Source organism: Cannabis sativa, chromosome 5 (assembly GCF_029168945.1).
Source record: "Cannabis sativa cultivar Pink pepper isolate KNU-18-1 chromosome 5, ASM2916894v1, whole genome shotgun sequence".
NCBI classification, from domain to species: domain Eukaryota; kingdom Viridiplantae; phylum Streptophyta; class Magnoliopsida; order Rosales; family Cannabaceae; genus Cannabis; species Cannabis sativa.
In genome coordinates this window covers 33,752,732-33,779,333 of record NC_083605.1, presented here as the reverse complement: position 1 = coordinate 33,779,333, position 26,602 = coordinate 33,752,732, and the positions used below count along the sequence as shown (strand labels likewise).

General features: G+C 36.3%; 1 protein-coding gene across 2 annotated transcripts; it reads right to left on the bottom strand.

Annotated features, from left to right (window-relative positions):
- Positions 1-184: 184 nt before the first annotated feature.
- LOC115712288 (uncharacterized) lies at positions 185-5,642 on the bottom strand. 2 transcript variants are annotated; one of them, XM_061115624.1, is made up of 3 exons: positions 5,414-5,642; positions 4,420-4,954; positions 185-4,136 (listed from the first exon to the last, which is right to left on the bottom strand). In XM_061115624.1, the coding sequence occupies exon 3, from the start codon at positions 3,519-3,521 to the stop codon at positions 2,574-2,576; it is 948 nt and encodes a 315-aa protein (XP_060971607.1). In that variant the 5' UTR covers positions 3,522-4,136; positions 4,420-4,954; positions 5,414-5,642; the 3' UTR covers positions 185-2,573. The 2 variants fall into 2 exon arrangements, with proteins under 2 accessions (XP_060971607.1, XP_060971608.1); XM_061115625.1 differs by having other exon boundaries at positions 5,414-5,619.
- Between the last annotated feature and the right edge of the window lie 20,960 nt (positions 5,643-26,602).

Here is a 26,602-nt window from a genome sequence, read left to right as displayed (position 1 = left end):
TGGCAATACCCCTTTTAGTTTTATTCCGTTTGCAATGTTACTGTTCACTTGGTTTAATCCCGTTATGTGCTAAGTGTTATATCCAACTCAGCAAAAAAAATGCCACATGTTAAATTAAATTATTTGTATCAATTAATATTAAATAATAAAAATATAATAAATAAAACATTAATCATTCAAAAGGAAAAAAAAACCCTTAATCAGATCCAAAAAAAAAACTATCGTGCAAATCTAATAAGAATTGGAGAGGGAAGCTCCATTCCATCAGTAAGAAGAAGGGAATGCAACAGATGGTTGAAATTTCACCCAGCAACTTTCGTTGGAGAGAGATTTGAGAAACTCGATAGGGAAGCTCCTTCCATCGGTTTTAATGGAGAATTTAGGGCATTTCGAATGTCGATGTAAGCCCCCAAAATCAGTGGTGGTGAAGACCTCTTGGACAACTTCAAATCCAGGAAGGAGATTTATAACTTGCTGGAAGTATCATGTGACTTTTTATTTTTTATATACATTTATATATCTACTACTATAATTTTTTTTAGCTCTACTGCTAATATAAATGGAGATGATGGGTTTTGTCAGGGTCCAGGGTCATGTAATTTCTGGCGTTGGTTGGATCCTAAGATGTGTGATCGATCAAGACAAGTGATACCTGGTCTTCTTAGGAAGATTAAGCAGTTAGAGAGTGAAATATCATCCATTACAGAGAATGAAGAAGAATCAAGTCGTAAGAGCTCAATGAAAAACCATACCTGGGCTTCATCAAAGAATGAGTCAATTCATAAGAGCATTCCAAGCTACAAAAAGCCTGTTGTCATCATTTGTGTAGTATTAGTTATGATAGTATTGTATTTCAAATAGTAAGTAATTTAGAACTATTTTGGTAAGAGAATTGAGAGTTGTATTTTGGATAGAGAATTGATTAATATTTTGTTAGATATTGTAATTTTCTGATTTTGAATGTGAGATTGGATATTATATTAGGTCCCTCTATGGAATCAGTAGTATTTTGAAATGGAATTTGGCATGGCTTTCTATTGATGACTGTTCTTCATTTTTTGTTTTTTTTTGGTTATATAAGCATCATGGAGCTAGTGTTCCATTGCTTTTATTTATCTGTCAACTTATGCAACTCTATAATCACCATTACACTTGCTTTTCAGCTCAATATAATTTGCTTGTAATCTAATTTTGGATGTTGAAGATCTTAGGAGACTTGTATTGAGTTGTATCTTTAATTATGTGCCTAAAATTTAAAGTTTTCAGCTCACAATCTAGCCAAACATAGGCTAGTTTCACAAGCAACTTTTGGGATTTGGTAATGCAGAGGCACTTGGAATAATTATATAGTCTTCAATGTCTATTGAAAAAGCTTTAGCTCCTTGACTTAAACCATGTCTAAAACTTATTAGGGAAGGAATCACAAATTCATAGTAAAGTGAAAAAAGAAAAGATACAAAAAGAGTAAATCATTAATACTTATGGTGCTAATTGTATGAATGGTCATGCAACAGGAAGATTATTGTGGAGCCTAAATAATTAGTTAAAAATTTGAGTGCTTAAAGGAAAGAGAATATATTCTTTATTTTATTCAATGGAGAATGTAAATAAAGATAAGCTATATACACAGTAGAATAATATATTGATTGTTTAGATCTATATACAGATAAGCTTTGCAAAAGTCAAGTACATGTATGTGAGAAAAACAAAAAGTCTAACAATAACAACAGAATGCTCATAAATAATAGTTCTCACTCACACAATTTTCCTACTATGTCATTATTTTTTAAACACTCACAAACTACAATGATAAACCTTATTCTTAGAGTAATCATAAGCACTTGGAATTAACATCAAAAAGTCAAAGAGAACTAAATAAGAACATGAACAATCTAAAGGAATGTGAGTACTGCAACCATAAACCATACCAGGTTGCAAGTTGCAGAGGACTGGTTTTGACAATCAGTCCCATTACAACAGCTAAGAAAAAACATACAATCAGTCCCATATTTTTCTCAAATATTTGCAACTAAAGATAATAAATCTGAAAAAAAAAATAAGAAAACAAAGATAATATATCTGCAACTGAGAAACCAAATGAGTTTACTACAGTAAGTAACATGTTGTCAAAGCTTACAGACTACAAACAGTTACTGTAACATGCTGTCAAATTATCTAACTGTTTTCAAAAAAAAAGCCCAACAGACCACAATAGCAAAATATTGTTTAAGGGCTGTACATCGAAAGGTAAAACACTGTACTAAATTCCTATTCCTTAAGTATTTTGCGCAGTAGAGTCTCGTACAATATTTGAGGTCCCTGCATCATGTGTATTTGAGCTGCCAACCCCATCTGCATGTTCTCTTGCTTGTTGTCTTTCTTTTCTTTTCTTTCGCTTTATTGTTTGTAGAGTAGGGTTCTTCAATGGTGGGCGACCTCCCTTTTTCTTTTCCACCTAAACGATAATAATGACAATTTTATTTCACACTAAGGAAATTAATCAAATCAATTCACAGAAGGAAATTAATCAAATCAATTCATAGAAGGAAATTAATCAAATCAATTATTGAAGTTCAATTAAATACTTGTGGTGCAGCCATATTTTTACATGTTCTCCTGCTATGTCCAACTTGCCCACAATTACCACACCGATTGATTTGTCCTTTCTTACTGTGCCTAGATGCATTAGCAGGGGGTGGCTCATCGGCATCCCTCTTTCTTTTCTTCTTTGGCCTACCTGGTAGGATGTTATCACTAGGAGGAAATGTGGGATTAAGTCCTTTGTTTGGCCAATTATCTGGGCTAGGCATTGGCTCCACAGAACCTTCATAAGCTGCTTTATATGCCTGTATATGGTACCATTGATGAATATAACCCCACTCTTGGTGCCTCGCAAACCAAATGGTGGCCAACGCATGTCCACATGGGATCCCCGTCAGCTGAAATCTCCTACATGTGCATGTATGTTTGTCCAAATCAACAGATAAACGCTTTCCATCGTTCATGGATACTTGAAATGTTGAAGCATTGGCACGTTCCACACAACAATATTTAGCAATCTCCTTTTGCTTCTTTAATATTTTTAATATATTGATATGCACTGCATAATTCCAATTCTGAACAGACACCTTATTTTTGGTAAACCTACGCATCAACCATTGCCTCAATGACTCCAACATTGTCACAATTGGCTTGTCCCTAGCTTCCATGATTGCATGATTGAATGATTCACAACAATTGTTAAGCAACATGTCACACTTTACTCCTTCTTTGAAGTGTGATTTACTCCACTCTGATGGGGTCTTTGCAGCAAGCCAGTTATAGGCCCTCTCATTTACTTCTTTCAAATCTTTCATTCTCCTCTCAAACTCAGCTGGTGTTGTGGCTCTTGCTGTAGCCCATAATAACTGCTTCAAAAGAAGGCCAGGGTAATCCTTCTTGAAATTACTATGCATGTGTCTTACACAAAAACGAGTATCAGCACCAATAAAAATCTTTTCAACAGCATTCTGCAACCCCATCACTAATCACAGTGTAAATGCAAACCTCTGTTGGATGTAAATCTTCCTTCAGCAACTCCAAAAACCAAGTCCAACTCTCTGTATTTTCTTTCCCAACCACTGCATATGCAATGGGAAAGATTGAATTAGATCCATCAACCCCAATGGCAGCTAGTAGTATTCCTTTACAGTATCCTTTTAAGTGACATCCATCTAACCCAATCAGCCTCCTGCATCCTCTGATAAATCCATCCTTACATGCCTTGAAACAAATGTAAACCTTCTCAAACACCCTTTTCTCATCAATTAGTTGAGTTTGTAGCTTTACAGTACTACCAGGGTTGGTTGCTAATAGTTGTTTGCAATAATCTTCTAAGATTGCATATTGATCAAGAACAGACCCCTCTAAAATTTCCCTTGCAGTTGCTCGAGCCCGGTAAAATTGCCAGTTTGTCACTTCTGAAAACTTTGAATTTTGTGTCATAGTCTTGAATGCTGAGTACTCCATGTTGGGGTGCATCCTAAACTGGTCAAGAAAATGCTTTGCCAACCATTGTGCATCAATGTGCTTATTATTCAAGACTAAACCACATGTATGAGTGTCCTTAAGACGATTGATTCGAAAGGTTTTTCCATCTGCAAGAACCAAAACAAACAAGACAATATTAACATTAGTAAACTATAATTACAACATGATGCCAACTATTGAAATAGAAGATATCCAAGTTACAACTTTTCTATTGAAATAAGAGATATGTTGTATATCCAAGTTACTGTACTTGTTTATTTATAATGATTTGATATGGCCTTCAGTATATAAACAAAATATATATTGTGATTTTTTTTTTGCTTAAATAAAAATATTCTACACAGCTATACAAAAACAATAACAAGAAATTAAATTAGAATAAATATATACCTCCTTTAACATGTCCATATACAAAGAAAGGACACCCCGGCTCTACACTTAGCCCTAAATTTTTCTAAATCATTCGCTAGCAATTTATATTCTGCATTAATGTGTATGAAGTACTCCTTTACGGCAGTCCTAAGTAATTGTACATTCCCAAATTCCAAGCCAATGTCCCACTTGAAGTCAGCTATGTTGGTGCTTGGATTATATTCTAACTTTGTCTTACTCGAACTATCCTCATCACTATCTCCACTTGCTAAATCAGATTCAGATTCGAGCCCTTCATCTTCCGCATCATTGTCGATATGCAAATCTGTTATAGCTGCCCACCAGCTGCAAACTTCTGGCTCCCGAGTATTCTGCTTCTCAACTTCTGGTTCACCAAAAAACTCTTCCTCTTCAAGCTCAAAGTCATCTGCAATAGGTTGTTCTTCACCAACCTCTTTTTCAGCCCGATGTACAATAACTGCATCAGTTTGGATGTTCAGTTGAGTAGTAGGTGCATCACCTTCAATTTCTTGGCTTTCTTGTTCATTATTTCCTGTACCATTTAAAAATTTATAATATTATAAGAAAAACATACCTCAACTTGAGTCAAAATATAAAAAAAATAAACAAAGCATATGTCATAGGTAAAATTCCCATAACTTTTTACCCTATCCCATCACATACAGACAACAAAAGAAATACATGTGAATATGTACCCCACTTAACAGATGACATCTCACTTAGATTCTCAAATATTCAAATGTAATTTAATACAAATGGACCAACCACATCAAAATTTTCCATAAAATAAATCCAAACAAAACCCACTACCTACTACCCACAGCCTAAAAAATTAAATTCCTACAATAATTATTTACATATTTATGAGAACCATCTTCTTCTTCAGACAAAGTAATAACGAACAAATGCCAAACAACTTTTTTTTTTCGAAGATGAAGCTCAAACATCTTTGAAACCACAAAATCGTTCAAACAAAGTAACAAATCCTTACCGTAATCAGGTGGACCATCATCTTCTCCATGTGCCTTCGACATTCTAATGGAGTCTTCGACCTTGTGTTGCGTTCCCTTCTTCTTAACGATGGGATGGAGCTTCCCTCTCCAACACTTATTAGATTTGCACGATAGGGTTTTTTTTCCTTTTGGGATCTGATATTTTTTTTTTTTTGAAATCAATTGGGATTTGATTAAGGGTTTACTTTTTTTAACCATTCATTTTTCATTTATTTTTTTTATTATTTAATATTAATTGACACATAAATAATTTAGTTTAACATGTGGCATTTTTTTGCTGAGTTTTTTTTTTTTTTTTTTTTTTGACGTTTGTAACATTGAGGGGGAGAAACAATAAGCTCAAGTTACAAAGAGAAAGCTTGGACAATTGTTTTTCCAAACTAATTCCTCATCAAGCCCTAAAGCTCCTTTTGCCATTTGGTGAGCATGTATGTTGTTGTCCCTTGGAGTGTAGGAAACTGAGGCATTAGGGAAGTGTGATAAGGAATTCTTGATGTCCCACACGACATCTGCCAGAGCCGAGAGGTCCTTCTTTCGGCTGGAAACTTTCCCAACCAACTGTTGGCAATCTGAGAAAATGTTGGAGAGGGGAAACTTGACACTGCTACACCAGTCTAAGGCTAGCCTAAGTGCCCAAGCCTCTGCCAAAACAGGTTGGATGTTGGCTGCCATAGGCACGGAGAACCCAGCAATAACCTGCCCATTCCAATCCTTAACTACTGCACCAAGCCCAATCTTACCATTTCTATTTTGAACAGCTGCATCTGTATACAATTGGTAAGCTCCTTCTCTTACTTGGGGGGCTGGAGTTGGAACATTCGGCTGATAGGCTGAATCCATGTCAATTCTGTTGAGCTGTGCTTCCTTGTACTGAAACAAAAAGGCATTGGCCCACTGAACAACATCACCTGCATTTGGGTTAGCATTCCTGAAAAGTTTTTTATTCCTGAACTCCCAAATAGACCAAAGTGTGCATATAAGTAAAGAGAAATCATCACTGGACAGATCAGTATATGCAGATAGTATTAAATCTTTAACATCAGAGTTCCTATGCAAAAGATAAAAATGATATAAAGGAGAGAGTTTCCAAACCTGTCTCGCCCTGGAACAGTCTAACAGTGCATGTGTTATAGTTTCTAAAGAGCAACCACAGAAGGAGCAAGAAGGAGAGGGAACAACTTTCCTCCTAAAAAGATTAAATGCATTAGGCAAAATGTGGTAGAAGGTTCTCCAACCAAAGTTTTTAACTTTGGGAGGAATACTTTGATGCCAAAAAAATTTCCACCAGCGATTGTAAAAGCTTGTATTAGAGGAAGATGGTGGTAAGGTGGAAGTGTTAGAGAGATGATAGGCTGATTTGACAGTGAGAAGACCAGAAGGATCTCCTTTCCAGATCAAGCAGTCATCTTTGTCATGACCTCCAATGGGAACTTTTAGAATGCAAGCAACAAGGTCATGATCAAAGTACTGAGCTAATCGGTTTAAATCCCAGGAGCCATTAGAGTTAATGAAGAAACTGACTTTATCTGAAGGAGGAGAGGAGTTATTCTTAAACCTAAGAGTCCTAAGATCAGGGATCCAGGAATCCTGCAGAGTTCGAATAGTCTGACCATTTCCCACTTTCCAAATAAGCCCTTCCTTGAGAAGTTCCCTACCCCAAAGAAGACTAGACCAGGAGAAGGAGGGAGAGTGACCTTTACTAGCTTGAAGGAAAGAGGACTGCCGAAAGTACCTAGCCTTAAGGATTTGAGAAGCAATAGAATCAGGGGTGGTTAGGACCCTCCAAGCTTGCTTGGCCAGTAAAGCTTGGTTATGATGAATTAAAGATCGAAAGCCAAGCCCCCCAAAGAACTTTGATTGACAAAGAGAAGACCAGGACTTCCAATGAGCTTTAGAGTGATTCCCAAAAGAACCCCACCAAAATTGTGCCATGAGTTTCTCAATTTTGTGACAGATAGAGACTGGAAGTTTATAGCAGGACATGGCATAAGAGGGTATAACTTGGATAACAGACTTTAAGAGGACTTCTTTTCCACCTTTCGAGAAGAATTTGTGACTCCAAACCCTGAGATTGGAACTGACACGGTCAAGAATGAAGCTGAAACTGTTCTTTTTAGATCTACCAAAACACTGGGGGACTTAAAGATACTTTGACATGAACGGCCTATTAGAAATCCCAAGAGTTTGATAGAAATGATTCGAGATTTGGGAGGAGGTATTTGGGGAGAAAAGAATGGAGGATTTACCAAAGTTAACACATTGATATGTGGCTTGATTATAAAACTGAAGGGCTGCTTGAAGAGCATTGCAAGAAGAGAAGGTAGCCTTGGCAAAGATAAGTGTATCATCAGCAAAGAGTAAGTGGGAAACAGCAGGGGCAGATCTGGCAATTGAAATGCCATCAAAATTCCCAAGCTGTTTTTGGATGCAAAGGGCAGCAGCAAGACCCTCAGAGCACAACAAGAAAAGGTAGGGAGAAAGAGGATCTCCTTGCCTCAAGCCACGAGTAGGGAAGATTTCCTTAGAAATGTTTCCATTAATACTAAACTTGATGGATACAGAGGAAAGGCACTGATGAATGAGAGTGACAATTTTGTTAGGGAAATTAAGATGGTTAAGGATTGCTGAAAGGAAATTCCATTCTACACGGTCAAAAGCTTTCTCCATATCAAGCTTGATTCCCACCCACCCAATTTTCCCCGTTTTCCTGTGATTAATGGCATGAATCATCTCCTGAGCAATGAGGATGTTGTCAAAAATAAGACGGTCAGAGAGGAATGCACTTTGAGTAGGGGAAATTACATCCTCCATTATAGGTTTGAGCCTATTAGCAATAGTTTTAGAAACAATTTTATAGAGGGTTGTACAGAGGCTAATAGGACGAAAGTCTTTTAAAGCCGAAGCATTTTGCTTTTTGGGGATAAGTACGATGAGAGTTTTGTTGATAGAATCTATGTTAGCATTATTATTGAGAACATTCAGGATTGCATCACTTAAGTCATTTCCTAAAATGCTCCAGTTCTTTTGATAAAAATAAGCATTCAGCCCATCAGAGCCAGGAGCTTTGTCCCCAGAGAGTTGAAATAAAGCAGACTTAACTTCCTCCACAGTGAAAGGGGCATCAAGAAAGGCAAACTGTTGAGGAGTTAGCCTTGAATTGATAGTGGAGAGGAGCAGATTAACAGCATCAATACTGCTGCCTTGAGACTGAAAGAGATTGGAGAAAAAACGGCAGACTTCAGCTTCAATGGCAGAATGATTGGAGATGATGGTGCCATCTTCAAGGGTGAGCTTCCTAATAAAGTTGGTTTTCTTTCTGGAGGAAGCTTTCTGATGGAAAAACTTGGTGTTCTTATCACCAGCTCGAAGCCAATGGACTTTGGATCGCTGCTTCCAGAAAATCTCCTGTTTATAGAGAAGGCTATCAAGTTGGGATTGGAGATTAGAAATCTCAAGCAACTGATCAGGGGAAGCAGGGAGAGAGGAAGAAAGGCTGCTAAGTTGACCATCAATTTCATTGATCCTATAAGATAAACTATTGTAGGATTTGTTCCAATTCTTAATGGCATGTATGCAGTTGCTCTGATTCTTAAGAAAATTCGATATAGGGTCAGTCCTAGGATTGTGATTGACAGAAGACCAGGAATTAGCAACCGTGGAGTAGAAGGAGGGCTCAGTGAGCCAATGGTTTTCAAAAAGAAACCTTTTATTTTTAACTTTATGCATACTATCATCAGATAGGACAATCTTTAAAACCCTATGGTCCGAACCATAAAAACCAAGGTGGTGGAGGAGAGCCTGAGGATAGTGATGAAACCATTTATCATTAGCTATCCCCCAATCCAACCGCTCATAAGTTGAACCATGTTTCCAGGTGTATTTATTACCAACAAAGTGAATAGGAACTAAAGAATGCTTATTGACAAAAGCCTGAAAATTTACCATAGCATAATAAGGAATATTAGAGGTACTACTTCTGTCATTAGCAGAAAGGTAGTCATTAAAATCGCCTAAAACTAACCAAGGAAGATGAGGAGCATTATCAAAAAGCCTATCAATGAGAGTCCATGTATGAGTTTTATCATGAGCATAAGGAGAACCATAAAAGCAAGAAAGGTGAGTAGCTATATTATCCTCAAAGGTAATAGTACAGTCAATGTGGCTGGAGGAGTAATTTAAAATATTTACATTAACATCATTAGTCCAAAATAACAGAAGTCCACCACTAAGACCACACCGAGGGACTTCAAAAGCATTATCAAAAGAGAGTCTAATTCTAAAGCTGTCACAGTGACCAGCTAAAAGCTTAGACTCCATAACAAAAAGTAAACTAGGCCTATGATTCTTAACTACAAGGGAGAGATTACGGAATGCCCGGGAACTCCCTAACCCACGGGCATTCCAACTCATAAGACTCATTTTTCTGGGCGGGTGTTGCTGATGAAAAGGAGAGTCAGCATCAGTGGAAGCTTCATTGATCACAGGTCCAGCACGTGCTCTTTTGAGGATGTTTCTGAGAGAATCCCCCACCATAACAGAGTGAGGAAGAAAAGCAGACCTTTTGGCTCTAGCAACAGCTTTGCCCTTGGACTTCTCAGTGATCCTTTCTATATCCTGAACAGTCTCAGGATCAGGTTCAGCATTGGTGTGCACAGCTATGGCTGTCGTAGGGAAAGCAGCTTGGTTAGCCTCACAGAAGGCATCCACAGGAGCAGGGCAAGTAAAGCCAGGGTTGAAAGTTGGGGCAATGGTATGTCTCTCAAAAGTTGAGAGTTCAGGAGGAGGAACAGGGTTGTTTCCAACAAAGCCAGAGGAAACAGTCTCATCAGTCCTAGGGATGGCACCAGAGGAAGAAGAGTCAGCCCCTGCATCTTGGGTGGTGAGAAACTGGTTCACGGCAGCAGCAAGACTTTGATCAACATTTCCTTGAGAGATTGGCAATTCATCTAAAGGATGAGAATTGGAGAGGTCAAACGGATTTCGCTTGAAATTGGTTTTGGCAGGAGCTTTCAAAGGGATTTTGTAGTGTAAAGGAGGTGGGTAGGCAAATTCATCACATTTCTTAAGGTAAGAGACACACTTTGTGAGGGTGTGATCAAACATACCACAGTGAAAACAGATATTGGGGAGATTTTCATACTTAAAGTTAAGCCATTTTTCCTTATGAATGTTTCGAAAATCAATTAAGATACCTCTAGGAATAGGCTTAGAGACATCAAGCAAGACACGGATTCGAAGGAATAAACCAGAAGCTTTAAGGAGGGTCATTTTGTCAGCCTCAAGGAAATCACCAACTTCATCCCCAATCATTTTGGCCAGTTTGTAAGACTTCATGCCAAAAGGAATGGAGTGAACTTGGATCCAAAAGGGAGAATATCTGATTTGGTTAGGAAGAAGAGTATCAAGTCCAGCAGGATTGGCACTAGTGACAAGAGAGTGATCAAAGTGCCACGGCTGGCCTTCAATGACTCTCTTCATGTCCCCTTCGCATCCAAATTCAACCATGAACATTCCATTTCCATATTCAGAGAAAATGATAGGAGCACGAGTGATCCAAGCATTTCTCATAGCTTCCTCAAACCATTCAATCTTAATAGTCCTAGTGGTGAAGACCCTAAAAACTAAGCAGAAAGCTCTCCCAAGTTCAACACCCCCTCCCACATCATCAATATGCTCATGAACAACAGCTTCTCTCTCAGTGAGAGAAAGCACATTTGCCATGTTATCTGCTATACCCTCCATGACCCAAGACAATAAAGATAAACAGAACTCCCAGTAATACTCAGAGAAAGATAAAAGAATCAAGCAAAAAAGTAAAGAGCGCCAGAGAACCCAGACCCTTAAATAGATAAATTTAGAGAAATACCTGCATGAATAAACCTTAACAGAGAAGGAAACATCTGCAATGATCGACCTACTCTGCAGAAATCCTAGCCCAAATCCAAAGCTCGTAGGTGTAATCATCGAACTCCTCCTTGAGAAAGCCAAAACGACGGCTTCAATTTATGAGGATGGGATATACGAAGAGAGAGAGCAGAAAAATCCAAGGAAAGAAATCCCTGGAGTTTGATTCTCTGAGAAATGCAATTAAGAGCGAAGAAGGAGAAAGGGGAAAAGGCAAAAAGAAGGAAGCAGAGGATTAAATGAGGGTTAAATCACATTAAATGAGGTAAGAGAAAGTATATACAACAAACAGATTATTGATGAAGGATTAAGCACCACACGGGAGAGATCAAGCTGGAAGCACCAGAAACGGGATGCAACCCTTAGAAGGTTCCAGAGAGAGAACTTCACATATTACTTGTTCTTGCTGAGTTGGATATAGTACTTAGGCACATAACGGGATTAAATCAAGTGAACAGTAACGTTGCAAACATAATAAGACTTGAGGGGGTATTACCACCAAAAAAAATCAAAAGGGGGTTAACTGTATACAAAATGAAACATAAGGGGGTTTCGCCGCCAATTAGCCTAAATTTTGTAAAAAAATTTATAATTATATTTTGAAGCACAAAAGTAAAAATTAATGTAAAAATATTGTAAAACTACTTGTTACCAAATATAACATAAATTACTGTGATGAATAGCGTTTATTATCTTTAGGTTCTATTTTTTTAATAATCCATATAGTTGCACCCACAAAATTAAATGTGGTATTATTCCTTAAACTCCCAACCAAGATTCGGTTAGTTAGTTAGTCTTTAGCTAACTTAACTGTCAATATGACAGCTAGCATTATTGGGTCCATTGGCCTATATAAAGTGAACTACTCCTCTTATTTCACAAGTGAAAAATAAGTCAAACACAAGAAGAAGAAAGTAGAGAGACACAATACAGTAGAGAGAAGTTAGAGAGAGAGAGAGAGAGAGAGAGAGAGAGAGAGAGAGAGAGAGAGAGAGAGAGAGAGAGAGAGAGAGAGAGAGAGAGAGAGAGAGAGAGAGAGAGCTGGGATTGGGACATTGTATTGAGCAACATTGTTGATTATGTTGGCTCATAACTAGTGAGTTGATGAGTGTTGAGGGATTACACCATGGATGACTTGATGTGATTATTTCCTTGTAGCTTCCTGAGATTGATATCTCTTATTCTCATTATCAATAAAGATTGGTGGCAATACTTTCAAACTAGGGTATGACCAAGTTCACATTGAACTTAGGATTGAAACCAGTATAAATCTTTATGTTATTGTGTCTGAAAACCATTTAGATTCATCTGTGTTATATTTTTCTGGTTTAATGTGTTTGCTGGTTTTTTGTTCTTGATTTGTTTATTTTGATTTAACTTTTGTTTGTTTAAGTGTGATCTTGAAGTTGGAATTACAAAGGTTAATTCTTATGTGTTAGAGTTAAATTTCCTACAAATCAGATTTTGGTTCTTCGATCATTAAAGGAGATTCAAAGATCACTTGCTTCCTCACCAAGAACTCATCAATGATTCATCAAGAAATTCTACAAGAACACAGATTGAAGGAGAATGTCGATGGCAAGGTTTGAACTAGAGAAGTTCGATGGAGCAACGGATTTCACACTGGCGAGAAAGTTTGAAGGGTATACTTGTACACTAAAAGGTGGCAAAGGTACTTGGAGATGAAAAGTTGTTGGCTGAGAAGAAGCCAGAGGAAATTGCAGAGATGGAGGAGATGGCATACTACACCATCATCATGTACCTATCCAATGGAGTTAGAAGAAAGCTAATCCAAGAAAAGACCGCAAAAAGATTGTGGAGCAAACTAGAGCAACTGTACATGGCACCATCAATATCGAGCAAGATTAATCTTCTTGAAAGATTATACGGATTTAGAATGAACTCTTCTCTTTCCTTAGATGATAATATTGATAAATTTAATGAAATAATTGTTGGTTTAGCTAACATTGATCATAAGGTAGACGAAGAAAATCAAGCAATCATATTGCTCAGATCATTGCCAATTAGGGGTGTTCGCGGTGCGGGTGGTGCGGTTTTTGACCAATTTTTGAAACAACCCGCACATGTAGTTTTTCTAATTTTCCAAACCGCACCTACACTGCAAAACTAAAAAACCGTAGAAACCACATCGTAAAAAATAGTGCGATGCGGTGCGGTTTAGACTATAACCAATAATTAAACTATCACAAATACAACAAAACTTGAGCAACACTTGTCAAAAATACCATAAACTTGAAAATAAATATGAAAAAAACATTTAAGTTTCATTAATACAATAATTAGTGGGTTTTAGGTTGAACATTCACATATTGGACCTAAATAAATATAAAAATTAGTATTTTTATAATGTGCGGTGTGGTGCGATTTGAACTGCATACGAACAATTTAAAACCGCAAACCGCACCGCACTGCGCAGTTTAGAAAAAATTGAAACCGCAACTGCACCGCAAATAATTTCAAACCGCATTTTTTTGTTGTGGAGTGCGGTGCGAGCAGTTTGAGTGGTTCGATGAACACCCCTATTGCCAATGGCATATCAAGAAGTTAAAGCAGCAATCAAGTATGGAAGGGATGTAATCTCTTTGGAGGGTGTTCATGTAGCATTAAAATCAAAGGACTTTGAATTGCAATTCTAGAAGGAGACTAGGAAAGAAGAAGTCTATCTTGCAAGAGGAAGAAGTCCAAAGAGAGGATCATCAAGGAACAACCAGTCACCATCAAGATCAAAGTAAAAGATCAAAGACAATCAACAATGTTATCAATGTGGAAAGATTGAACACATTAAAAGATTTTGCATTCAATTGAAGATGCAATCTGGTTTCAGATCAAACTACGAAGACAAAAGATGCAACAGAAACCCGAATCAGTACTCAAAATCTAATGATCATGGAAATTAAAGAAAAGACTGTGCAGCTGTGGCTGAGAGTAGTGGAGATGGAAGTTTAGATGGGGAATTATTCTCTATTTTAGAAAATAATTGTTGACTGGATTTTTAGCCAACCGTTACTTTTTTCACATTTAACAACATATCCCAATGATAATTTTTCCCTTTACAAGCAAAATTAAATTACAAGAAAAAATAAATTATTTTCAAAAGAAATAATCTAAATATTTACAAAGAAAAAATTATAATAATCCTTGGAAGCTTTGAGGTTTTCATCTTCATATAGGCTCTCCACACTACTCTTGCAAACTTCTTACTTGAAATTTGAAATTTGATGAAATTTTTAGCACTTCTTTTTGGTAGTTTCCTCCATGGCCGGAAATGGCATTGAATCCTTGGGATTTTTGAGTTTTTGATAAAATGTGAGTGTTTGACAATTGAATTTTTTAGCATAGGCTATGGTAATGTGTTTTTGGCTCTGGTCTAGTGTAATTTGGTGAGAAAATGAATAACTTTGAAACTTTTGGGTGATTGTGTTCTTGAATATTGAAGAGCATTATGAACATGCATAATTTCGAATTCCCTCCATTTTCCCCACTTTAATTTTCATGAAATTGGTAAAAAGGTATTTGTGGGGGTGTGATAAACTTGTATGATTTGTAGACTTGAACACACTTTGTGTTTAGAAGAGAACATGGAGCTCGCCCCCCCTTTTTGTTAACCATCAACCCTACACCTTATGAAGGGTCATGGGTGTACCCCGAGCTTGGACACTTGGGGGTCGGGGTGGCACCCATAGCTTGGACCCTTGAGGGTCGGGGTGGTACCCCTAGCTTGGACCCTTGGGGGTGGGGAGTACTCCTAGCTTGGACCCTTGAGGGTCGGGGAGTACCCCTAGCTTAGACCCTTGAGGGTCGGGGGGGTACCCCTAGCTTGGACCCCTGAGAGTCGGGGTGGTACCCCTAGCTTGGACCCCTGAGGGTCGGGGTGGTACCCCTAGCTTGGACCCTTAAGGGTCTATGAATGTCATAGATGTATGCCTTCTTTTTTACTTTGGAGCTATGTGACTCTATTACTATATGCTACTATGTGTTAACTTGTCTGGCATGTACCACACTATGCGTAAGCATTTTTTTTTTATAGTTAACCATGTACAACATATAGGTTGCTCAAGACATTGAGCAATGCACAAACACTTTAGAATTTGAAAAGAAAGTTTCAAAATTGCAAAATCTATTTAAATGAGTGTGTTTTATGCTTACTAGTCCATGTATGAGCATGGTTTCCCCCCAAGTGACTAAGTAGGTTCACCTCATGATCACTTGTTAAGTAACCAGGGCTTTCACATAGGAACTGTTATTGTCACGGGTTTTCCACTATAATTTCATACACTCTTGACCTTAGTTAGGCTTGCAATTTGATTCAATAACAATCATACAAGCTGCGTCGTTATATGAAAAATAACTTGCAATTTTTTCTTGATGAATAAAATGGGCAAATATGCCTTATTACATCAAAAGTGGGCAATTTGTGCCTTTACATTATCAAACTTTGTCGGTAGGTATGACGACCAGCTATAAAAATACACTTTGTAGGTACACCAACCAGCTTAAGTCATTGCTGAAAAGCAACTTATATTGGTAGTACTTTTGTAAGTACTTTTGTGTTGGCACTGTAACATGCTAACTTGTATATTCCAGGTGGGATGATCCCAACTACTCCATACTCGGTGGTAAGTCACCCTTTGGCAGGATGATGGGTTATCATACCCATAGGTAAGGACAAAGGGAATGTCGCACGTGGCTGAAGATTGTATCGACTAGAAGGACATAGTCATTCATGAGGATGCTTTGTTTGGCTTTTTGTTGTTAATAAAGTTGTTTTCACCATTATCGTTGGTTGTCCTCTTTCCATTGTTAAAGCCATTTTTATTATTACTCTCCTGACCATGGGAGCCTTCGCCACTAGTGCTTGCTCTGTTCTTGTTTCCCTTAGCTTGGTTGAGGCCTTTGGCGTTCCATTCAGCCTCTTCTAGTTTAATAAACTCATCAGCTCTGTCAAGGAAGTCTCTCATAGTATGGGTTCCACAGCCGACTTCCCACCAGAATGCCCACCATGATGGCGGCCCGCTTGCCATCATCGCTCAAATTTTTTACTTTGGTTGCCTCATGCATAAAGCGTTGAATGTAGTCTTTTAGTGGCTCATCGGGCTTCTGCTTGATGGCGACCAAGTCACCCAACTCCGCTGGTATTTATCGGGCTGAAGAGAATTGGGTATAGAATAACCCTTCAAACTCATCCCAAGAAGTGATTCTCCTTGGGGGTAGTTTAGTAAACTATTGTTGCGCCGTGTCCGTGAGGGTTGCAGGGAAGATTCGACACCTAAGGTCATCCCTGATTCCTTGAAGGTCCATTTGGATTTTGAAGTTCTCCACATGAGTTAGTGGGACTTCACTACCCATGTACTTGCAAGTGGGCATCTTAAACTTTGTTGGAATAGGGAGGTCATTGATCATTTGGGAAAAAGCAGACGCTCTCCTCCTTTCCAGATCCAAGCCAGTGGGTTTTGGTGCAGTAAGGTTCTTGACCAATCGGGTTAACTCGTCCAACCGAGCTTGGATCACCAGATTTGTGACTGTTTGAGGTTGAGCAATATTGACACCAACATTTGCTTGGTCTCTTTGGACCGGCTCAGGTGGGTTCACTATGTTGGAACCACGACTATCTCTATTTCTATTGAGGGCGTCTCGCAAGTCTCTACCCCCTCGGGGGCCTACCTGTTCAAAAACTGACCCGGTTCTTGGCCTTCCTCCGACATTCTGACTGTCAGCCCTTCCATTAGCCGGGGGTGGTACTTGGTCATTCCTACCCCTTTGGGGTGGATTTCCAGGTTGATGTTGCCTATTAGGGGCATACGGCCCTCTGGCTTGATAACCCCTATATCAGGATTTGGTTGGTTGTTAGCCCGACTTTCAGCTTCATCATCACCATGACCGTCATGGTAGTTTGGATGGTAGTCACTGTTGACCTCAGGGTCTTCTCTTCTCCCCCTGGACCTACTATTTCTTGGGAAATCATTGCCATTTCGTGGTTGGCCACGTTGATCGCGGGGTTGCCACTCCCTACGTTGGGGCGTCCTTCCACTGTTTCTGCCACGGTCACCATTGTTGTTTCTAGAGTTTCCTCCACCACTCCGCCTTAGACGGACATTGTGGGAGTCATCGCGTCCCATATGATGACCGGGTAGGACTTGCTCATCGGCCGGGGGTGGTCGATTATTATTGCGGGGAACCTTGTTGGAGGGGTGACTCCTAGTCCTCTCTTGGTTCCTTGGGCGCTCTTCAGGTCCATAGACCACCCTCTCCCTCTGGTTCTTTGGGGTAGGGACCTCCCGAGGATAGGTTTGAGGTATCTGTTGATTGTGGACATCAGTACCCATCCCTTGAGTGTTTTGGTTGAAGTAGCTTCGTATTAAGTCGGCAACCTCTTGTGTGCGACGATCTAGGTCGTCTTGGCGCCTCCTCATCTCACGAGCATTATCTTCCAGCCAAGATTGGAATTCTCTCCTTTGGTTAGTGAGACTTTCAGTCAAAGCCACTCGAGCTTGATTTTGCTCTTAGTGCACAGTTTGGAACTGGTCCTGCATCTGGCCTATTGTGTCTCGCAACTGATCCATCTCGGGGTCAATTCCATCAATGTCAACATGGGGTTCGTTCCGCGGCGTAAAGACGCCATGGCCACGACCAGTCTGAGCTTGGCCCACACCGTCTGTAGGAGGGACAAAATTTCTAGTATTACGTCTTTTGGTGGCGCCATCAGTAGCGCCGCCTCCTGCGGCAGTGGTGTTGGTGGTACGCCCAGTAGTTGTCTGTCTAGCAGCTGTAGTTTGACCGGTGGTGGCCGTGCCGCCGTTCCCGGGACGCAGGGGTCGTTCTCCATTGTTTCCAGCGAGGTTGCTTGCTGATGGAACTTGGTGGGCACTTTCCATCTCTTCGTCATGTCGCTCTTGACATCTTCGGGTTAACACCATTTTTTCTGGTGAAAAACTTAAAGATTTTGGCTAAAGCTCTCAATGAAAGCACCAAAATGTTGACTGGATTTTTAGCCAACTGACGCGGAGTCGTAATAAATGAGATTTAAACCAAAATCACAATAATAAATGCAATTAATAACACCGGAACTCGCAATAAATGTAAATAAAAGACATCAAAATTTAAAGAGGTTTGGCCCCGGATGTCGGTAATAGCCTACTCCCCTTGAGTTTTATTGATCTGAGTTGCAAAAGTCAAGAACAGGCTCTTGATTGCAAAGAATGAGAAGAGTTAATTTTTCTAAGTGTTTCCAATTGTGGATCCCCCTCCCAGGTCATGGGTGACCCCATATATAGGGGGGGGTCGGTGCTTCTCGCTTCAGGAGACGCGAGCAACGCGGAGCTATCTCAACCGTCTCCTTAATTTTCGGAGGCGGTTGGAGTCTGATTTTTAGGATAATATCCCGCTATTTTTGTGGGTTAACAATTGTCTTTGAGCCTTTCGTGGGATTCGAACATTTGAAGGAGATATTGATGACGAGGGTGCCTTATGGGGGTGACATGGTCGTCAACCATCCTCGTTAGGTGACCCCCCAAGACCCAACTTAAGGGGGGGGGGGGGGTGACAACCTCCACCGTTGGGTGACCCCCCAAGACCCAAGTTGAGGGGGGGCCCCCCCAAGACCCAAGTTGGGGGGGGGGGGGGAAATCACCCAAGTTGGGTGGGGGGCCCTCCCAAGACCCAAGTTGGGCACCCCCCCCCCCAAATCCAAGTTGGGGGGGGGGGTGTTGGAAATTATTTTACCAGGATCTAGATTTACTAACAAATATGTTTGATTAACACCCTAATATGAATTCTAAAACAATGAAAATAAACACATATAAATTTAAGAAAACCTTACAGTGGGTGCAGCGGAATAATATGACTCATTCCAATCAGATCTCTAGCCCTTGATTCCTTTCTGTAGCAGAGCATAATCAAGATCTGAATCTGGATCTTCTTTTCTCCTTCTTTGATGCAGAATTTCCATAGTCTTACATACTATGATTGAGATACCACTTGATGTGTGTGGGCACTACTCATCACTCAAAGGAATTCGAAAACAGAGAAGAAAGAATGAGAGAGAGTGGCGGCTTCATAGTGTTTGAGAAAATAAACAGTAAAGTGTCTGTCAAACCTGAAGCCTTTACCTTCTATTTATAGAATACCACATAGGGTTAAAGTTGAATTATTTGGAATTTAAAAATGAAAAATAAAATGAGAAATAGAAGCATAGGTGGCCGGCCATACATAGAGGAAACAAGCCTTCCACTTTTCCAACTTTCCTATTTCATCATTTCTAGTTTTCCATTTTCTCAAAGATTGCCAATTTTTCTCTTTCAACTACATAAATGTCAAATCTAATTATTTAATAACTATAATTAATTATTAAATAATATATTGTCATTTATTTTTATTTATTAATAAAACTAATCAAAGTTTCCCAATTAATAAATATACCCTTTAAACTCTCTATTTACTGTTTTACCCTTGCTTAGTGAAAATTCATAAAGCAGACATAGTCTAACTTTTAGAATTATAATTGATTAATTAAAAATCAATTAACTGAGTCTTACAAGCAGTATGATCTCAACTAGTATGGGGACCATGGGTCTATATAACCGAGCTTCCAATAAGTCGAACCGAATTTACCAAGTAAATTTCCTAACATATTAATTCCTCATTGAATCCACACTTAGAACTTGGAATTGCACTCTCAGTCATATAGAACGTTCTATATGTTCCATGATATAGACACGTCATTAGTTATTCATTGTTATAACCCTAATGTGATCAATGATCCTGTATATAGATGATCCACATTGAAAAGGCACTACTGTTACCGCTACACCTTCAATGTATTTTATCCTTAAAACACTTAACCCTGTATAAATGATATTTCAGCTAAGTGAAATGAGATCTCCACCATTTATTTTCGTTTGGTTAAGCTCGAAGGAAATCATCCTTTACTTTCTATTTGCCAGATAAAAGCTATAGATTCCATATTTATGTTAGCGCTCCCACTCAATTGCACTACCGTGTTCCCAAAATGTACGTATCACCCTGACCAAAAGTAGGCTTAACTAACAAATCAAAGAACACGAATAACACTCTTGAGATTGAACCTAACCATATCAGGATTAAGATCATTTGATCTAGGATCAACAGGTGATATTGAATTGAATATATATTACGGTAAGTTTTAATATATCTAATCAAAGTTCAATATCGGTCCCTTCCGATGTATATTCCATACATCCGATACTGGTAAACTTTTCCAATGTCTTGGAAAGGACATAAAACTTTTCCAAGGTGTAAGAATACCTATCGCTGATTATACCATGCCACTCTAAATCCAGTGTTCTGACAAATTAGGGAATAAACTTTTGAACATATAATTAAGATTATATTCCACTGTGCTGACAACACTACAATCTTTAACAAACTCATATGTTCTGGACTTAAAAAGAATTCATACATTATATACATATAATCATGAAATAAATCATGTGAACCATGCAACATAAAATGTTATTTCTGATCTTTATTAATAAGTAAATCTGATTATATGAAATGAGTTTTATTTAGAGCATAAAACCCAACAAACTCCCACTTGCACTAATATAAAACAAAAAGTGCATTTCAAACAATCATTAACACCTTGATATACCAATCAAGTGTAATAGTAGTAAACTCCTCGTAATAGGATCTGACAGGTTGAATTAAACACAACCTCTTCTCCACCATTACTCTTCTTTAATCACAAAATCCTTGATAATGTGAAATTCCTCTCTATATGTCTACTCTCTTGGGATACTGGATTCTATACTTTTGGCAACTACTTCTTGGTTATTCAGGAAGTAACCCTAGTAGTTAAGGCAAGTTGGAACGGTGCCACAAAAGTATAGAACTTTCCTTAGACTAAATAAGTATCTTTCCTGCAACTTTTAACATTCAGTCTCTCTCTGGTAGACTAAGAGATTTCAGATAGGTTTTTACACTTCTCCAAAATCACTACTCCACCCCCAGAGTAATCACCATCTTATCAGCAGACTTTCTAGCACAAAGGCAAGTCTCGAAATCTGATGTGGTGTAGTCTAAGAGTTTCAAAACCACCCTTATTAAGTAACATATAGTTCCTCTTCTTAATCTTAAAATTTACTTGATTGTCTTCCAATGTTCTTCTCCTGGATTAATCTGATACTTACTCATTACTCCCACTCAACAGCAGGTGTCTGGTCTAAGGCATACTAAAGCATATCTGAGACCTCTCACTGTTAATTTAAGAAATGGCTTTATCTTCTCTGGAATAGTTGAGACTTTTCCTTAGATAAATAAAATCTATGTCTAAGAAGTTGTGAAGCTTCTATAGATTACCATTGGAAAGAAAATACTTCAGCATCTCATGCTTGCATTAGAGGAAGTAATTACCAGGTATACCACAAGCCATAGGTTTAGATAAACTCAAACCTATAATACTAGGAACAGGAAGTTTTGTTAAGTCCATTGAATAGACTTATTAACGAAAATTTTCTTTCATGTCCTTGTAATAGAAAACTTTAGGTTACTCCATGTGAATGGATCAAACCATAGTTCTCTTGGCTTTCTTCTTAGTTTCTTATCTTGACAATCCATTACTTGTTTAAACTCACAATGGATTTTAATCACTAGTGTTTTCCAAGTCATAAGAAGGAGAAGTTCCTTGAAACTCTCCCACTACGACAAGGTACCGTGAATTATGTCTAAGAAAACTAAATGGTATTGACCTCTTCGGTTGTGTTAAGACAACAGAGGCAGTGGGATCATCTTGTAACGAATAAGATGATGGAACACTTATGGAATCAAGAAAAAATTATTTCCTTTATTTGCTACTTTATTTTCAGACTTAGTCATTTTCTTAGAAAAGTAGTATTTGTTTAAACAAACACTTTCTTATCTAATGACTATGGGATGCTCCACCCCTAATCACTTAGAATAGCTAACAAACATGCAAACCAAGGTTAGCATTTCTAGCTTTTCTTAAGATTTCGATTAGGTCATCCATGAATCTAGTAATGATTTACATTAAGTAACCAACCATTACATCATTCTGAAATTGTATTACCATAGAAGGATTTAGGCAACGACTAGTAACTAATCATCAATATGCAACTCGAATTTTTGGGGAGGTAAGTTTGGATATAATTCAAAATCAAATTAATGATCTTTGAACTGCATATCTACTAACTTTTTCTCCACCCCTATCAGTTCGCAAGATCTTTAACCACTTACCATTGCTAGAAATTCATGAAATTTGTCAAACATTTCTAATTTCTTTTGCATAAGATAAAATCTAGAGTGATCGTTTTAAGAATATAACGAAAACTCATATCCACCCCTGAATGTACATCCATCTGCGAATAAGATGAACTTAATTTCAGTGAATATAGGCATATTAGCTCTTTGCAGAGAATGATCTTGTCAAAACCACTATGAACAAGATAGAAAATGCCATAGATTTATAAAATATGTGGTTGAATCTTTTGATGACTTAAGTTTAGCTACATCAAAGAGTTCTTAGAATAGTGCAAGTGGATTTTGGCCACAGAATACTAAACTCATACAGTTTGAATCCATTGATAGAAAATGGTTATGAAACACTTGTGAAAGTGTAACTGTATAATTAGTAATTCTTTCTTGGACCACCACTACTAATCTAACTCTATGATTTGCCCATACAAGTAGGAGATTTCTAAGATTGAGGATTTATATCATTTTGGGATAGAATTTCGGAAATATAATCATATGCGTCATTTAATTTCTTAAGAGAAAATATTGAATGACTTTAAATGATTTATAGACCATTCATCCAATGATATATTGTTAAGCTGATTCGAAATGAATAAGCTAAGAGGAATTAGGATAATTTTGTTTTAAATAAGAATCCAACGATGCTCCGATTAGCGAGAGTCAAAGTAATCTTACTTATACAATCTTCTTGTTTCATATTGTAAAATACTAGTCTAAGGTGTCATCAATTGATGAACAGCTAGATGTTGCATATACAATATTTATCTTTCGAGATCTAACACTATTATGTTAGTCTAATGGTGAAAATCCATTAGGGATTTATCTCATTAGAAAAACAAACCAAGTTAGACCAACAATGGAGATTCGAAATTAAACTACAATTTAATAACAGAAGAAAAAACATGGTTCAATACAAATTCATACACAATTCAGAAATTATGAAGCATATAGCAAGTAGGAATGACAAGTGAAAATACTAAAACATACAATCCTAAATAATTTCAAAGGTTTTCAACAAACTGATATCAATGTCCCGTTTAGGCGAGAGTCAAAGCTACCATTCATTGAATAGAGTTGTCAGCTCATCTAAAATGTCAAACATTCTAGCAACCTTTTATTCGATCAAGATTGGAATCCGTGTTGTCCCATTTAGGCGAGAGTCAAGGCTATTCTATCTTATGAGCTTCCTCCATTATTTCATATTCTTGCAAGTCTTATACAGTCGCCACCATTAGGGTGATCAAAACTATATAAAAAGCTTACAAGATTACTTATCTTTCGAGATTAAACGGTGCTAACTTGCTAATGAACGTTCCTCCATTAGGGAGGATTACTCACTAAAACAATAGCTATGTAAAACCAACAATGGAGATCGAATATCCTAATAATAATAAAGCTCATTATTTAATGAAAGTTGTATTTTCTTCTAATATTTATTTTAATCAATTTATTTTAAATATATATTTATTTAATTAAAATTTCCAATTTAGAATGAAAAATTCCAAATATAAATTATAATTTAATATTTATAAATTATACTTAGATGGATATGAAAATAACATGAATTATTTCCATCTTAGTAATAATTTCCATAAATATTTAGAAAATTATTCAATTTAAGTTGTTTCAAAATTAATTTAAATTAATTTACAACTTCAAATTTAATTTTCTATAAATATATATTGCATTTCGAAAAATGAAGTGTATAGGAATACTACTTTCGAAAATGCTTTAAAATAAAATAAAAATAAATCCTGGAAAATTACTCTAATTTTATGTTGGCCCAAAATTAATAAAAATTAATTTTCAACAAAAATATAATTTTTCTATTTAATTAAATATCTAAGAAAATTTCAAATATTTAAGTATCATGATTAAAAAATCAACATAAATATTAATTTTCTATTTAATTAAATACACTAGAAAAATACTTCAAGCAAAACAGATAATAACTATCTAGACTTTCATACACTAATTAATTTAATTTCTAGTTATTATATATTTTAGTTCATTTATTTTAATTAATCATTAAATGAAAAAATCATTGATTTAAGTTGGTGAAAAATTAATCTATTTTTCAAATAAAATTCGAAATTTCTGCATTAAAAAAATGCAATTTCGAAATTTTGGGAAATGATTAATAATATAAAATAAAATAAATTTTGAAAATTATTCAAACTTAAGTTATTCTTAATTAAGATTCCAAACTTAAAATAATTTTCAACTTTAATTAAATAACATGAAAATAACAATATTTAAGTATCATGATGAAAATCAACTTAGATATTGAATTTTCAATTTAATTAAATGTATTAAATTCAAGAAATAAATAATTAAGTATAGAGGAAACTTAATTATTAATTCTAGTTTAATACTAGGAAAATTTACTAAACTTAGATTGTACCAAAATTAATTATGAAACAATTAATTTCACAATCAATGATATTTTCTTATTTAATATTAGAAATAATAACTAGTACTAGAAATAACTATCTAGAATATATATCATTAACTAAGTGTTTTTATAAAATTAACTTTAAAATATTAAAATGAAAAATAAATTTCATATATTTTAAAAGTTAATTATGTTGCTAATTCAATTTTAATTAGGTTAGACTAATATAATTAACCTAATACAATTATTTAAATAAGGCAAATGGGCCTTCACAATTGGGGTAGTTCATGTGAGGGGGAGCTGGGTTCAGTATGTCGTACCCACTTCTATTGGCCCCCAACTCTCACACAAGGCCCAAAAGAGAGGAATTTAACCTTTAAATAAATAATTGTTATTCATTGAATAAGCCCAAATCTAATTGGACCTAAGTAAATTTACTTATGTCAAAATTTATTTTAGCAACCTAGTCCATTTACTTAGTAAAAATTTAAATGGGCTTCCTATATGCAACTAAGCCCAAAAACAAACATATAGGCTCACACAGGTCAAATGATTTGGATGGGCCCTATCATGTTACTAGGTTTACACATATGAAAGAAGTACAAAATTTACCTGTTACAAATTATTTATAAGATCTATCGTCAATTGGACCATGATTAAAATCAGATCATTGGATCTGTCAACAAGTTAATCATAGCAATTTAGATCAGATAGATAATATGTTTGTAAATTTTTTTTTGAATAAACAATATTAATAAATAAACATTGTCCATGTAACATATGTGAAACAAGATATTAATATAATTAAATTATTATTCTTAAACTAACCAAAATAAAGGAAACTAATTTTAAAATATCTAGGTTTATTTGAATCAAATAAAGTAAATATCTAATAAGATCAATGATTTAAAAGGAAAGAATCTTCAATATCACTTTCAGATCTTATAATTTAATAAAATAAACTAATTTTAAAATAAATTTGGTTAGATAATTAGTATTTTAGGAATAAAATAATAAATGAATAATAATTACCATAATTATATGTCAAAATATCTCAAATTAAGTAATATTCAAATTTCTACAAAAATATCTATGTTATTCAAATATTTAAGATATGATTTATAAATTTCTAATATGAAAAAAATGATATATATAGAAAAAATATCATTTTTAAACTTATAATTTATAAATAATTAAATATTCAACAAAATAACAAATTTTGAATTTGAAAATATTATGGTAACTATATCTATAAAAATATCTATGTCAATTTCAAATTTATTAATTATTTGATTTGTCATGTAAGATAATTTTAATATAATATTTTAAATAAAAAGACAAAGTTATCTTTTAATGTAAAATATCTTAAATATCAAAATATCTAATCTTATAATTAAATAATAAATAAATATTAAAGAAGTTAACAAATTTTTAAATCTGATCATAATAGGAAATTATTTTACCAGGATCTAGATTTATGCCCAGAATGCCCCCCATGATGGCGGCCCGCTTGCCATCATTGCTCAAAATTTTTACTTTGGTTGCCTCCTGCATAAAGCGTTGAATGTAGTCTTTTAGTGGCTCATCGGGCTTCTGCTTGATG

Excerpts from the sequence above, each read along its gene's own strand:
- LOC115712288 (XM_061115624.1), bottom strand. The coding sequence starts at position 3,521 with ATGGGGTTGCAGAATGCTGTTGAAAAGATTTTTATTGGTGCTGATACT.